Below are 13,575 nucleotides of genomic sequence, written 5' to 3'. Positions count from 1 at the left end.
GTTAGATCTACTCTTAAACAGGGTCTATTCTTCCTCTAAATTAAGCACATCAAACATGAATTAGTAATCAGGAAAATATTAAATCATGAACTAAGCATACATAAATGAGAACAAGATTCAAGTATTTATTGTGTAAAATAGAAATCAAAAGACAGAATTCATTATAGGTTTCATCTCCTCTGGGCATTTAGAAAATTAGTTCATAATCACGAATAAAAGAATCTCAAAGTTAGTATAACTGCTAGAAATAAAGAAACTCATAATAAAATTCAAAGAAATTAAAAGGAGATCTTCAATCTTGATGGAAATATGCTTCAGAGTTGACTTCAATGGTGTTTTCTAAGTTATTTCTTCAATGCTCTCTATCGGCCCCACTTTTCTCTTCTTATATTTGGTATTTATATGTCTTAAAATGCCTGAAAAACCTAAAAATTGCATTTTTCCGCTTATTTGGAATATGCGAATCGCGAAATCCACACGGCTGTGTGTCCAACCCATGTAGTTCCTGAAATCTGCTCCAATTGTTCGATTTTCGCTTCGTTTTCGCTCCCATATGCTCTCCTAATTATAGAAACATGACTTTAAAGTATTAGGAGCATAAAATTCACCATTTTGCATTGATTAATCATCCAAAAACACATTAAGAACTTGATTAAAACATATTACTTTTGACACTTATCAATGCATACAAGACAGACATATGGTATTATATTCAATCAATTTCGAGACTTATACAGGCTTAAGAATACTCTTATACTAGTCCACGCTTGAATTAGGGCCAAATCGTAAAGTTTTAAAAATCCCTTGACTAACATCGAGACGACATGCATATACTCATCGCGACATCACTCTCTGAGATGATGATGTTGCGATGTCAAGAAGCCTGCGATCGAGATGTTGCCCCTGTTTTGGAAAAATCCACCTTTGGTACCTAATTCAATGAACTTCAAACCATTTCCAAGTTATTCATTCAACCTTACACAAGAATATATCATCAAACCAAGATCATGACAAACAATTCATATATTTAACCATTCAACAATCAAACATATTCAAGTCCTTATTCACCTACCATGTCAAAGTTGTTTTCACTACAATCACAAACATATTCATCATGATAATTGTAACTAACAACTTCAATGAATGGTCATGCATCACTTAAAACATACACAAAACTATCAAACACACACTTAACATATATAGCCTATCGTATCCAAATCAACTTTATTTCTATAAGAACTATTTTATCTAATAAATTTCTTAAATTTCTTGCAAATTCACTATTCCATTACCAGAATAAACAAAAAATTTTGGGGTGTTACAAACTTGAACCCTAAGTTGTGGCTTATATTGGTTGGGTGTTCACCTTCTCAAAAATAGCCCGGGTTTGAATCGCAGTTGTAAAAAAAAGAAGTACAAACACACCCAACATAAGAAAGAGAAAAACACATCGCAAAAGAAAAAAAAAAACTCATTCCAATAAATTTGAAATATAGTCTCTATACTTTTATTGTTAAAACCTAAATTTTGAAATCTGAAAAGTAGAAAAACTAAATTACTAAAAAATGTATAAGGACTAAAATTAAAATTGATAAAGAATACAAGGAGCTATGACCTATTTTAACCTAAATTAAATTACAATACTATGCAAAACACATGAAATATTTATACAAATTGTGGACGACTTTATCCATTTTCATGCTTGAGAATCTGTTGGGACGACTTTCATTGGTAGTATGGATTTTGTGCACGTTACAAATTAAATAAAACAAATTGTGGACATAATCATATATATATATATATATATATATATATATATATATAGTTTGGTAGAAGGCAAGCACGTGAAACTAAGATTCAACTTATATTTTATTGGCTACGGGTAATTATTTGGTAGATTTTTTAAATTTTACATGTAGGTTGACATTTTACCTTATGTTTTTATTTAATTTTAAAAATAATTTAACAACAAATGATAAAATTTTAATTTTATTGGTGGAGTTCAAAATTTTCACGGGCGAAGCTAGAAATTATCTTTAGAGGGTTGAAATTAAATTGTAATTTTTACAGTAGAGAAAATATAATCCCACCATTTTAATAAACTATATTTTTATAATTTTTAAAGGATTAATTTTATATTTTTAAGGGACCAAAATATATTTTTACCTTTATTAATTTAAAATTTTAAAATTTAAAAATTTTAAAGAGGTAATGGTGAAAAATTTTCAATTTAAGGGTGTACTAAATAATTATCTTATATAGATTGCATCACAGTATTTTCTATATGATTAAAATATGCGTCAAGTTTCACTGCTTTTGTACCGTTGAAATTCAGTTCGTTTGTTTTTATTTTTATGATTTTAGTTTTTCTTTTTAATTTTAAAATTGATACTTTTTAAAAATTTATTAAATTGATTGGTGTTTTATTTTTAAATAAAAAGATTCACTTGATAGTCATACAACAAAAAATAATATTATAATGAATATGAATTTTATGAAAAAATTTAACAATATTGACAATTGGACTTATATTTTAAATATGAAAAGTATATTGACTAAATTTCTTGAAATAAAAATATAAAGACTAAATTTTAAATATATAAAAAGTATATTGGACTTTTATTTTGTACAACCAATATATGTTTCATATTCGTTTTATAATCTATGAAAATTAATCTTTTCAAAGTTTGCGATTGCTCTTTCCAAAAATATTGTCTCATATATGAATTTTCTCTCTAAAAATGCAATCATAAACTTTGTTTTATATTAATTTATACCTATATGTTAAAGAAATGTCCTTTGGACATACACGTGGCACACACCCACTGTTTTTTTTTTCATTTTATGAAAAATTATTTAATTCTTATATTTTAATTTCTAATATAATTTGGTTTTATATTTTTATATTTTTATTAATTAATTTAAATAGTTAATATAGCTAAGTTTTCAATTAAAATATTACGAAGTTATATATAATTTGAAAATAAATTTTCAAATCCATAAAATTGATAGATTAAACTTTATAAAATAAAAATTAGAGGACTAAATTCCAAATTTACGAAATGTAGAGACTTAGAGTTATGGTTGTTTGAACCAACTAAACAGGTCACTTTGGAGTATCAGCCCGAAGAGAGGTATCAGACTAGTTGACCTATGAATCAGTATAGGCTAAAAAAACTGATTGAATTGTTTTTGTTAAAAAAAATATCTTTAGTTTTATATTTTAATGATTCATTTAATCGAACCATATGAACCAAAGTGATCGATCAATTCGACCACCATTTCAATTTTAAAACTTTACTTAAAATATATTTAACTTTTAAAATTTTACTTTATAATTTAACACAAATAAGAGAATATTTAGATATTTGTAAATCTAATCATAACAAACAAACAAAAAATATTTATTTGATTTAATGAATATATTTTGGTGATTTAATTTCAAATAAAAGACAACCAAAATCATATCAAACAAACAACAATATATTTATTTGATTTTGTGCGCATAAAAAGGACAACTGATTGAAAATGAAACCTAAGTTTGAAACTTGAGAGCCTTTTTTTACAATTAATTTTCTTTTCTTAGTTTACCATCATGCAATTTTATACTTATTATTTAAACAAATAATGATATATTCGGTTCTCCAATTTTATAAAAAAAAGTTATTTTAATCATTCATTTAATTTTTCGTCTCTTTTAGCCATTAAAATTGCATTGGTTATTACATTCACGTTACAATCTATGTGTATATCACGTTAGCAATTAATTAATTTTATAAATATTAAAAAATATTTTAAAACTTTTAAAATAATTTTAATATGGTTTAATTTTAAATACTTTTTTAATTTTTTTAATTTTAAAAAAATTTAATTGATTGTTGACGTAGCATCTATGTAACAGCCCGATTTAGGGCTTAGTCGGAACAGTGATCTCGGGACCACAAATCTTAAGTTATAAAAATTATTTTTATTATTTTTATGAGGTTATAGTATGATTTTATTAGTGCATGAAAAATTTGATGAGCTAATTTTAAGGTTTTCTAGCCCAATTTCGAAAAAGGACTAAATCGCATAAAAGATAAAAGTTTCATTTTAGTACCTAAATGAGTTAAATAGCTAAAGAACTTTAATTGAGAGCTTTAAAGGCAATTTCACCCTTTTTATTAGTGTTGTCCGGCCATGTGAATGATTTTAAGCAAATGGTCAAAGTATTCAGTAGATGATGTCATGATTTGGTGGTATCGTGTGTCTTACCTGTGGGTGACACACGGTTCACACCCATGGGCGTGTGTTATGACTGTGCCCTAAACTTAAATTTTTAAAGTCATTTTAGCACACGGGTAGTCCACACGGGCGTGTGTCCATGCCGTGTCATAAAGTCGTATGCATGCTAGTAGTACACGGGCAAGAGACACGGCCATGTGTCTCGGCCGTGTGAATGACACGGTTATAGGGCACGGGTGTGTGCTTGGGCCGTGTGGTTTTGGCAGAATGCCCAGGTTTTCAGACACTGGTTTGGAACACGGGCGTGTCCCTAGCACACGGTCGTGTGCTTTATACCCACATGGGCATGTGGAGCTTTGTTGCATGAAATTTTTCTAAGTTTTTCATGAGTTCTCGATTAGGTTCCGAACCACCCCGGATGAACGTTCTGGGCTTGTAAGCCCATGTTAGGGGCAGATTGTTTGTGAAAAGAAAAGTTTTAAATTATTTGAGATTTCACGACTTAGTTTCGTTTAGTTAGTTGAGTTTAAGTTAGGTAGCACCACGAACCCCATCCTAGCGTCGGATACGGGCGAGGGATGTTACAATCTACGTGCATTAGAGGTGAGCATTCGATCGAGTAGAGTCGGATCGAGTAAAAAAATTTCGAGTTAGTCAAGTTGACGAATCCTATTTTAGCAACCGAACTCAATTTGAATTTTTTTTGAATCGGATTGAACCTAGTAAAAAAAAATTGAGTCAAGTCGAGTCGAGTTAATGAATCCTATTATTTGTACTCAATGTTGCGCTTACATGAACCGATTATTTAACTAGGAAACAAAGTATAAAATTATTTAACAACATAAACAATATAATGATTTTGCCTCTTAACTTAATTAGTAAACATTTATCAAAACAATATAGTTTTACCTTTTAACTTTAGAAAAGGTAAACATTTATCAAAATGACGTAGTTTTTCCTTTTCTTATTTGGATTTTTGGATAACTCGAATTGTGTAATTCACATTCGAGTTAAATCAAAAAACTTATTTTTTTATTCGAGTTGATCCAAATAACTTGATTAACTTAAATAACTCGAATTTGAAAATTTTATCGAGTTTTTCGAAACGAATTGGATTTTGGTCACCCCTAACGTGCATGTCAAATCAGCAAAGTTAATAGACATCAATTTGTTCATTCATCTTGGGGTAATTTGACAAACAACGCTAGTTTAAAGGCTAAAAGAAATGAATTAAATGAAAGACTACAATGACTTTTTATAAAGTTTGAAGATCAAATAAATCATTATGTTATATTTGACAAAAGATTTCATCCTACCTATAATATATAATTATAGTAAGAATTTTTATAATAAAAAACATAAGAATCAAAATATTTTCAACCCTCAATCAAAATGAATATCGCTAAGACTTAAATTTATTATTTATCTTATCTCATTAAAATAAAAGTTGTAATACAAACTTTTTTTCCTAATTCTGACAATTCAAAATTTTTTAGGGTAAACTACAAAAATAGTCACTTTTGGTTGCCTCAACTTATATTTTAGTCACTTATGTTTAAAATGTTACGTTTTAGTCACTTACATTATTATTTTGTTACGAAGTGGTCACTCTACTGTTAAGCTCCATTGCCTCCCTAACAACAATCCTATGTGGCAATCCAAATTAAATTTATTTAATTAAAAACCTATTTTTATCCTAGCAACTAGGCATCCAAGTTGACATTTAAAACCCATTTGGACTGCCACGTAGGACTGTCGTTAAGGAGGTAATGGAGTTTAACCGTAAAGTGATCACTTTGTAACAAAATGATAACGTAAGTGACTAAAACATAACATTTCAAACATAAGTGAGTAAAATATAATTTGAGACAAACAAAAGTGACAATTTTTATAGTTTACCCCTTTTTTTTATTATGCAAATACAAAAAAGAGGATGTAAAAAAAAAATCCAAAATTCTATTTTCAGAATAATCCAAACGTTTTTTTATAGAAGAAAAAAAAGTAATCCCATTATTGTTGAGAAGTCTCAATCAAATTTAGCATTATTATTGATTTATTAAGAAAATGGTCCTACTTTCAAACATTATTGAGAGTAATTTAACACAATCTAAAAAAGTTGAGATTAATTTAAAAATAGAAGGTTGAGTCTTAATTCAGTTGGTATCGATATTGTTATCAGTGCAAGGGGATGTGGGTTCGAGTACGCTGAAGCGCATTATCCTCTTATTTAAGGATTGAGAATGGACTATAGGTAATTCTTATACTTAAAAACGTTCCTTTTAATTAAGGTGTCTTATTATAAAAATTATGACTATAATTGCTTATTCTTCAAAAAAAAAAAAAACCATGGAGATTGATTAATGACAATACATTTGGTCCTACCAAACCAAAAAAATTAAAAATACAACTACTCATTTGAATGAAGTGAAGAAAAAGAGGGAAATTCTTAATTATTTTAGGAAAAAGCAGTCTTAGACAAATCCAAGAATGAACCAATTAAAGGATGTTGGTAGAAGGTAAGCACGTGAAAGGCTGAAAGATGGGGTTCAAGTTTCAACCAAACTATTAGGACTAAATTTGAACCATAAAAAACTATTTGACATATTGTACACACAATAAAGAACATAGGACAGTTTTGTTTTTCATCTTTTTCTTTTCTATCAAATCAAATAATGGTCATTGAAAGGGTAATGAAAAAAAAACTTTGGGTAAATTATATCCGCGGCCACTAAACTATTAGTAAATTTTTGTTTTGATTGCTCAATTTCGAAAAATTACAAAATGATTATATTTTGTCTGTATTACCTACATCAATTGAAAGCTCTCCTTCCTATTTTCTTTTACAGTTCAATTTTTTTTGTTTTTATGAAACAACATAGGATCGAAGGTATATTTTTCTACTCGTTAATAGATATTGATTCACTATACCAATTATCGAATTGTGATTTGGAGCTTACTAGTTAGACTTTTTTAGAAAAAAAAACTTAAAAGCCCAATGACTTAAATAAAAACTTTCGAAGATTTTAATGATCATTTTATAACTTTTTAAAAAAATTAATGACTAAAATATAAATTTACTAATAGTTTAAATACCAAGTGAAATTTATACAATTAAGGTAGCATACATGATCCAATAATTGCAAATAGCATGCTTGTGGACATGTTGGCATTTCAGAACGATATAAGCGACGGATCCAATCAGCTGTCGACAGGAAGGCACGCAATTTCCTCGACGTCGTACTACCTTGGTTGTTGATATATTATTAAATAAATCAATTTAACCCGTATTTTATAAAAAATATATCAAATTAATAATGTTATTTACTGTTTAAAGTTGAACTACTGAGAAAGAAATTCATGTCCTTATTTATTTATTTGATCCGATCATTGTAATAGAGGAATTTCATACATATTTTCACCTACACGTACTATTCAAGAGTCAAAGTCAAAAATTTTGTATGGTATAATATAAAAATTTTATATTAATAGGGTTTAAATTGAAATCCTAAAATTCAGAAAGGAGAATATACAATTTTCTCATTTGTTCCAAGAAGTATTTATGTCGAAAAAGAATTATATGAAATTATAATTTCACGTCATTTATATTTCTTATTAATAGAAAAATGATAATTTTTTCTCATGATAAAATTCAAATTTAATTGAAAATATTAAAAAATAAAAGAAAAATTTAATTTATCATTCTCCTGTTGATAAAGGGATATGGATCACAAGCATAACTTTAGTAAAATTTGAATTTTATACCAATGGAGAAAAAAATTACAAGGACGGTGGGAATTTTATTTTATTTTTTCGATTTATATAGAACAGTTGATAGAAAAGGTAGGCACGTGAAAGCTTAAGATTCAAAGTTGAGCCATTTGACATGCACGACATAAGACAGCAACGTACGGTCTTTCTGTGTTTCTTTCTTTGTCTCCCACACTTTGTCTAAAATCAGATCAATAATGATTGAGCAAAAGAATCCAATTGCATTTCGTCATCTTCGTTTTGGTTCAGAATCTGCAGATACTCTTCGTAAAGCTTCTCTAATGATGAGCTATCATCTTCACTTACCAATACAGTGGACTCGCACTCGAATTGAATATCAAGGTCATCGGCCAGAAACCCCCTCATGTTTTCACCACCATGGTCGGCGGCGTAGGCATAGTCCGACGAAGGGTTTCCTCCTGCTTGGGTGTTCGCATTGCATTGGTGGTTGTCCAATTCGAAGCTTTGGTTTCTTGGGAAAGAAGATTTGGTAACCCTAATGGGTTTCGGGAGATGAATTTTGTGTCTCTCGGAAAATGGTTTGCTTGTGTCACTGATGTTCTTTCTCGTGTTCGTGGCTTGTTGTGATAGTTTCTTACGGGTGTTGGGGTCGGTTCCTTGGTTTAAAAGCCGTTTACTGAGATGGCAGTTCCAGTAGTTTTTTATCTCGTTATCGGTTCGACCGGGAAGTCTGCCGGCGATGAGTGACCATCGGTTGCCGAGAAGTGAATGTAATCGGATGATAAGGTCGTCTTCCTCGGGTGTTATGTTACCTCTCTTAATATCCGGTCTTAAATAGTTCATCCACCGAAGCCTACAACTCTTTCCACACCTAAGCAACCCTGTGAATCCGAATAACTATAAAATCAAAATCAAAACATATAATAGGTTGAATTCTGCCATTAGTCCCTCTATTTTGTAGAAGTTGTGGATTTAATCCTTGTACTTTAATTTGATCCTTTTTAGTCCTTATACTTTTCAAATTTTAAAAATTTAGTCCTCACTTGAGGATAATTGTTAAATTAATTAAGTTAAGCTCTACTATTTCCAAAATCCAATGCTTCAAACATATCATCATACCTGTAATGCCATGTTAGATTCTTACTTTCACATATTACTCACTAAAAATAAAATTAATCGGTTAATTACAGTCATTTGTGCTAAGACTAAAATTCTAAACTTCCAAAACTATAGGGACTTAGAATGATTCAGTTGGAGAAACGGACTAAATCTATAACTGTACGCATGGTACAAGACCAATAATCAAATTTAACCAAACAGAATGTAACCCGAACTGAAAATCGAAATGTATTCCCAAACTTACCGGCTTTCTTAGGAAGTGATTTCCAGTTTCCTTCACCATGAGATTGAATGTAATTGACAAGCAATTTATCTTCTTTAGGGGACCATGGACCTCTATGCAACCCAACTTTAGAACAACAAGGAGCCCTTCCCATTCTCTTTTATAATCACTCAGAATACTTCAAAAAAATACATTGAAATCAACAACAAATATTGGTGGAGAGAGAAAGTGTGGGACAAAGACCGATGCTCTAAGGAGCACAATTGCCCAAAAGCTTTGCCTTCTTTTAAATAGACCATTGAAACTTGAAAGGCATGAATATGTTTTTTTTTTTCACTTTAATTTTCAAATGAAAAAGATACCATGGGTTTGCATTTTGGCTGAGATTTGTGTGTTTGTAATGAAAGGGTTGCAGTCTATTATATATATATATGGCACGTGAGAAAAATTGTTTTGTATGTATATGTATTTAATCGATTGTCAGGAATCTCATCTCAAGTGGTATTCTATTATCAATTAAAATAACATTCAATCGATTGTAGGCGGATTTGAATGGACGGTATGTTTACTTGCAGTTAATGTAAAAACAGCAATAGTTGTGAGATTAAATACTATAGCGTGAGACAAAAAGTAAGCTAAACGCATCGCACCGCACCCAATCGTCCATCTATACCCACCCTGAATCTTAGTTCGATTGGCATCGATATTGTTGTCAGTACAGAAGGATATGGGTTCGAGTGCACTGAAGCGTATTTTTCTCCTATTTAAGGATTGATGAGGAGCTATGGGTAGTTCTAAGATTATATAAAAAAGAACAGATATGATAAGAACATGAGATTAATGTTAAAAAAACCAACAAAATTTATAAATATTAATAATCTTCAGGTTTTAAGGTTTATAGTCTCGAATTTAGAAATTAGGGTTTTAGTATTTATTTATAATTAATTATTATTTAATTATGTTTAAAGAAAGTTATTAGTATTTGATTATAAAATATTCTCCCTATATATATACTAGATCTTGCCACACTTAAAATGTGGGTGTACGGAAATATCTTATATTGAAAATATATATTTATAAAAAATATCAATAAATGATTATTAGTGGAATGGCAAGTGTGTTTATATGAATTTATCGATATTGTATTTGAATCCCAAAATAATACTTTTTAATTATTTTATTTGAAGATTATATAAAAATATGAAAAGATTAAAATACCCTTACAATAATATTGATTACCATTTAACGTAAAAATATTTTACTAATTTCACAATTGAATTGATGTCGTGTTGACTTGTGACACCAACTCAATGAATCACTTTATATATAGTATAAATATATATATTGATATTATATTGGACTCGAAACTGAGTTCTATCAAATCGTGAGCGTTTTAAAGTAAAAAATCCTCTCAAAAATACGTTTCATGAGGTCCGAACTTGCATTCTTGTTTTTTTACAAGAACAAACCTGCTATCACTTCAGTCAACAACTTTTTTTTTATAATAATTATATTTTTCTTTTTTCGTGTTTCATCACATGTATTTTTTCTTCTCAACGGCCCTTCTCCTATATCTGCCCTTCTCACGCTTCATGTTTCATTTTTCACTAAACAAGACGTCAAATTTGGTCTTTACATGGATCGGTGGTCTACTAATGGTGCGTTCAATCACGTTCATACAGTTTTTGTTGCATGTAAAAATATACATTATTGGCACCATTCGTCCAAATAGTCCCCACCTATTTATTAGATTTGTTAATTACTTCTTTGTCTCTGAAATTATTCATTCTTTTTTTATTTCGATTTAATCATCAATCCAACATAGTTGAATAAATATTTAAAATTTTAAATCGATTTAACTATCGATTTTTTGTATCAATTTTTTTATCAGTTTCAAATGATTCGTATAAAACTCAATTCAATTTATTTATCCAAACCAATATATCCAATTCCTAAAACCATCTTCTTCTTTTTTAAGTTAAATTCATTAATTCATTTAATGAATGAAACTATATATTTCAGATAGCAAACACTCGTCGTAGATGGTAAAGAACAAGTTCCATCAACACAACAAAGACTTTAGCCTCAGCATTAATAAAACATTGTGACACGTTGACAATTGGCTTTATCACAACTCAAGCACGACATATCAACCCCGAATGGTCCAAAGCGGCAAGCAAAAATCAACAAAAGAATCTAAAATTCACCAAACTAGAAAAGACGACAACAAAATCATCCCTAAAATCACTTGTAAAATTAAGATTATATGCATAAGCAAGACTAAAAAAAAGTGCTACAAGAGCAAACAAACGCTTCAAAAGTTGAAGATTTATTAAACAATGGAAAAACAAACAAAAAACATATAAAAATTTTAAAACAATACGGGTCTAAATTGACACATATGAAATCATTTATTATTCTAAAGTACTCTCAAAACAAAAACAAATTAAAAACTTAACAAAGAGCCACTCAATTTCCAAGAAAAACTACTGGTGGTTGGTGAAGTTTTAGCGAACGAAAGACACCATTATATGTCCATTACAACTTGTGAAGATAACAAAAATACTCACAAAATAGATATGCAAACTGAAAATAGAGAAGACATGTGTAATGAAGGAGAAGAAAAAAGAAAGAAAATGTTGATGAGAAAGGAAAAAGACATGTGAGGGCTGATTTTGGTGATGGAAATCTCATTTCTGCCCCTCCCTAAAAAGAAAGATTGGCAGTTTCTTTAATTAGGAAATTAGCCCAAATGGGATATTAATTCCTGCATCTTAGGGCAATTTCTACTTCTTTCTTTTTTCAAGAAACATATCACATCTCACACATACAATGTAATTAAAAATAATATAATCAAATAAATATTATTAAAATATATAATTAATAATTATATTATATCCAAATTCACGTCAAGAAAAATCTTGACAAAATCTACACATGATAAGACTTAAACCAAAATAAATATAGCAATAACTCACATAAGGTTTAATCAAAATGAGAGTCTAATTTAAAATTTTATTCTAATAAATAGACTTGTCTATGATCCAAGCCGAGTTAAGCTGCGACTTAGTTCCAAAAAGATTTTAAGTCCAAATTTATTTTCGGCTCGATTTGATCTATAGACTCATTTTACTAGCAAAATAGTAATAAAACATTAAACATATATTTTTACATTAATATTAATATATTTTATAATTAAATTAAAATTTTAATATAATTTATATTAATTAAATCAAATTTGGGTTGAATTTACTAAAATGAGTAAAATTTCATGGAAGTCCTTATACTAAAAGTTAAATTACATTTTATCTCTTTTACTCAAAAAATAGATAAATTAGTTGTCTTCTAAAAATTAACTTCTATACGTCAGCAGAAAGTACACAAGACAAGCCATGGATGAAATTTTAATAGAAGAAACTAATTTCCTCTTCGAACTAATATATAAAATTACTTTATTTATTATTTTAATAAAAAGATAAAATATAATCCGAATAAAATGATTTTGAAATTTCATTATATGAAAATAATTTTATTTATAAAAGTTAAATTTGATGAATAATTGATAAATCAAAATATTTAAAATTAAAGCACATGTTAGTACTTATAGCTATCGTAATCATAGCTGTAACCATACATAAACCCTAGCACATAGAACTAGAATCCAGAAAAAACGTATCACTCGTAGAAATGGAAACAGGCAATGACTGTTGAGTGTGGTCCAAAAAATTATTACTGCAGCAGATGGTCCATTATTCAGTAGCACCACCCATTAAGGCATTATACGAAACAATGAAGCCCCACTTATTTTCATTTTTCTTTTAGTTTTTTTTCCAGACATGACTCCTAACCACAAGCTATTAGACTCTATCGAGACGAGAGATTATTAGTGACTTAAATTTGATTTGCAAAAGGCTTTGAAGGTTGGGTTAATTTTAATGTTAAGTACATCTCCCACTTACATAGTTTGTGTAGCACCCCAAACTTGGCCCAGAAGTTATGGCCGGATCCGGCATGCCACATCAAAAACGTAAAAAAAAAAAAATTTCATTCTAAGTCCAGAAAATCGTACTTGATGTTCAAAAGATTAATTCATTAAGGATTAAAGTGAATGGAAGTCATGCACCGGTAGGAAACCGGAAAAGAGGTGGTGAGTCCATCGGATCGCTTAAGTACCAAGCTCCTTCGGATCCAATCCTAGACATGCATACCGCCATTGCCACACCTTAACGTCATGGATATTTCTAGAAACCGATTTGATTAAGTCATTTTAGGAAAAGTGA

At 29.3% G+C, this 13,575-nt stretch overlaps 1 protein-coding gene across 1 annotated transcript; it reads right to left on the bottom strand.

The window, feature by feature from the left end:
* Positions 1–7,962: 7,962 nt before the first annotated feature.
* On the bottom strand, positions 7,963–9,688 carry LOC108467941 (myb-related protein 308-like). Its single transcript, XM_017768771.2, has 2 exons — positions 9,317–9,688; positions 7,963–8,834 (listed from the first exon to the last, which is right to left on the bottom strand). The coding sequence occupies exons 1-2, from the start codon at positions 9,447–9,449 to the stop codon at positions 8,179–8,181; spliced, it is 789 nt and encodes a 262-aa protein (XP_017624260.1). The 5' UTR covers positions 9,450–9,688; the 3' UTR covers positions 7,963–8,178.
* Positions 9,689–13,575: the final 3,887 nt, after the last annotated feature.

The sequence above is a fragment of the Gossypium arboreum genome, chromosome 8 (assembly GCF_025698485.1).
Source record: "Gossypium arboreum isolate Shixiya-1 chromosome 8, ASM2569848v2, whole genome shotgun sequence".
NCBI lineage: Eukaryota > Viridiplantae > Streptophyta > Magnoliopsida > Malvales > Malvaceae > Gossypium > Gossypium arboreum.
Note: the sequence above shows the minus strand (reverse complement) of the source record. Positions and strands in the feature narration are given on the sequence as shown.

Coding starts and splice junctions, on each gene's coding strand:
- LOC108467941 (XM_017768771.2), bottom strand. CDS start 9,449: ATGGGAAGGGCTCCTTGTTGTTCTAAAGTTGGGTTGCATAGAGGTCCA. Junction 8,835..9,316: donor ATCACTTCCTAAGAAAGCCG/GTAAGTTTGGGA, acceptor TCGGATTCACAG/GGTTGCTTAGGTGTGGAAAG.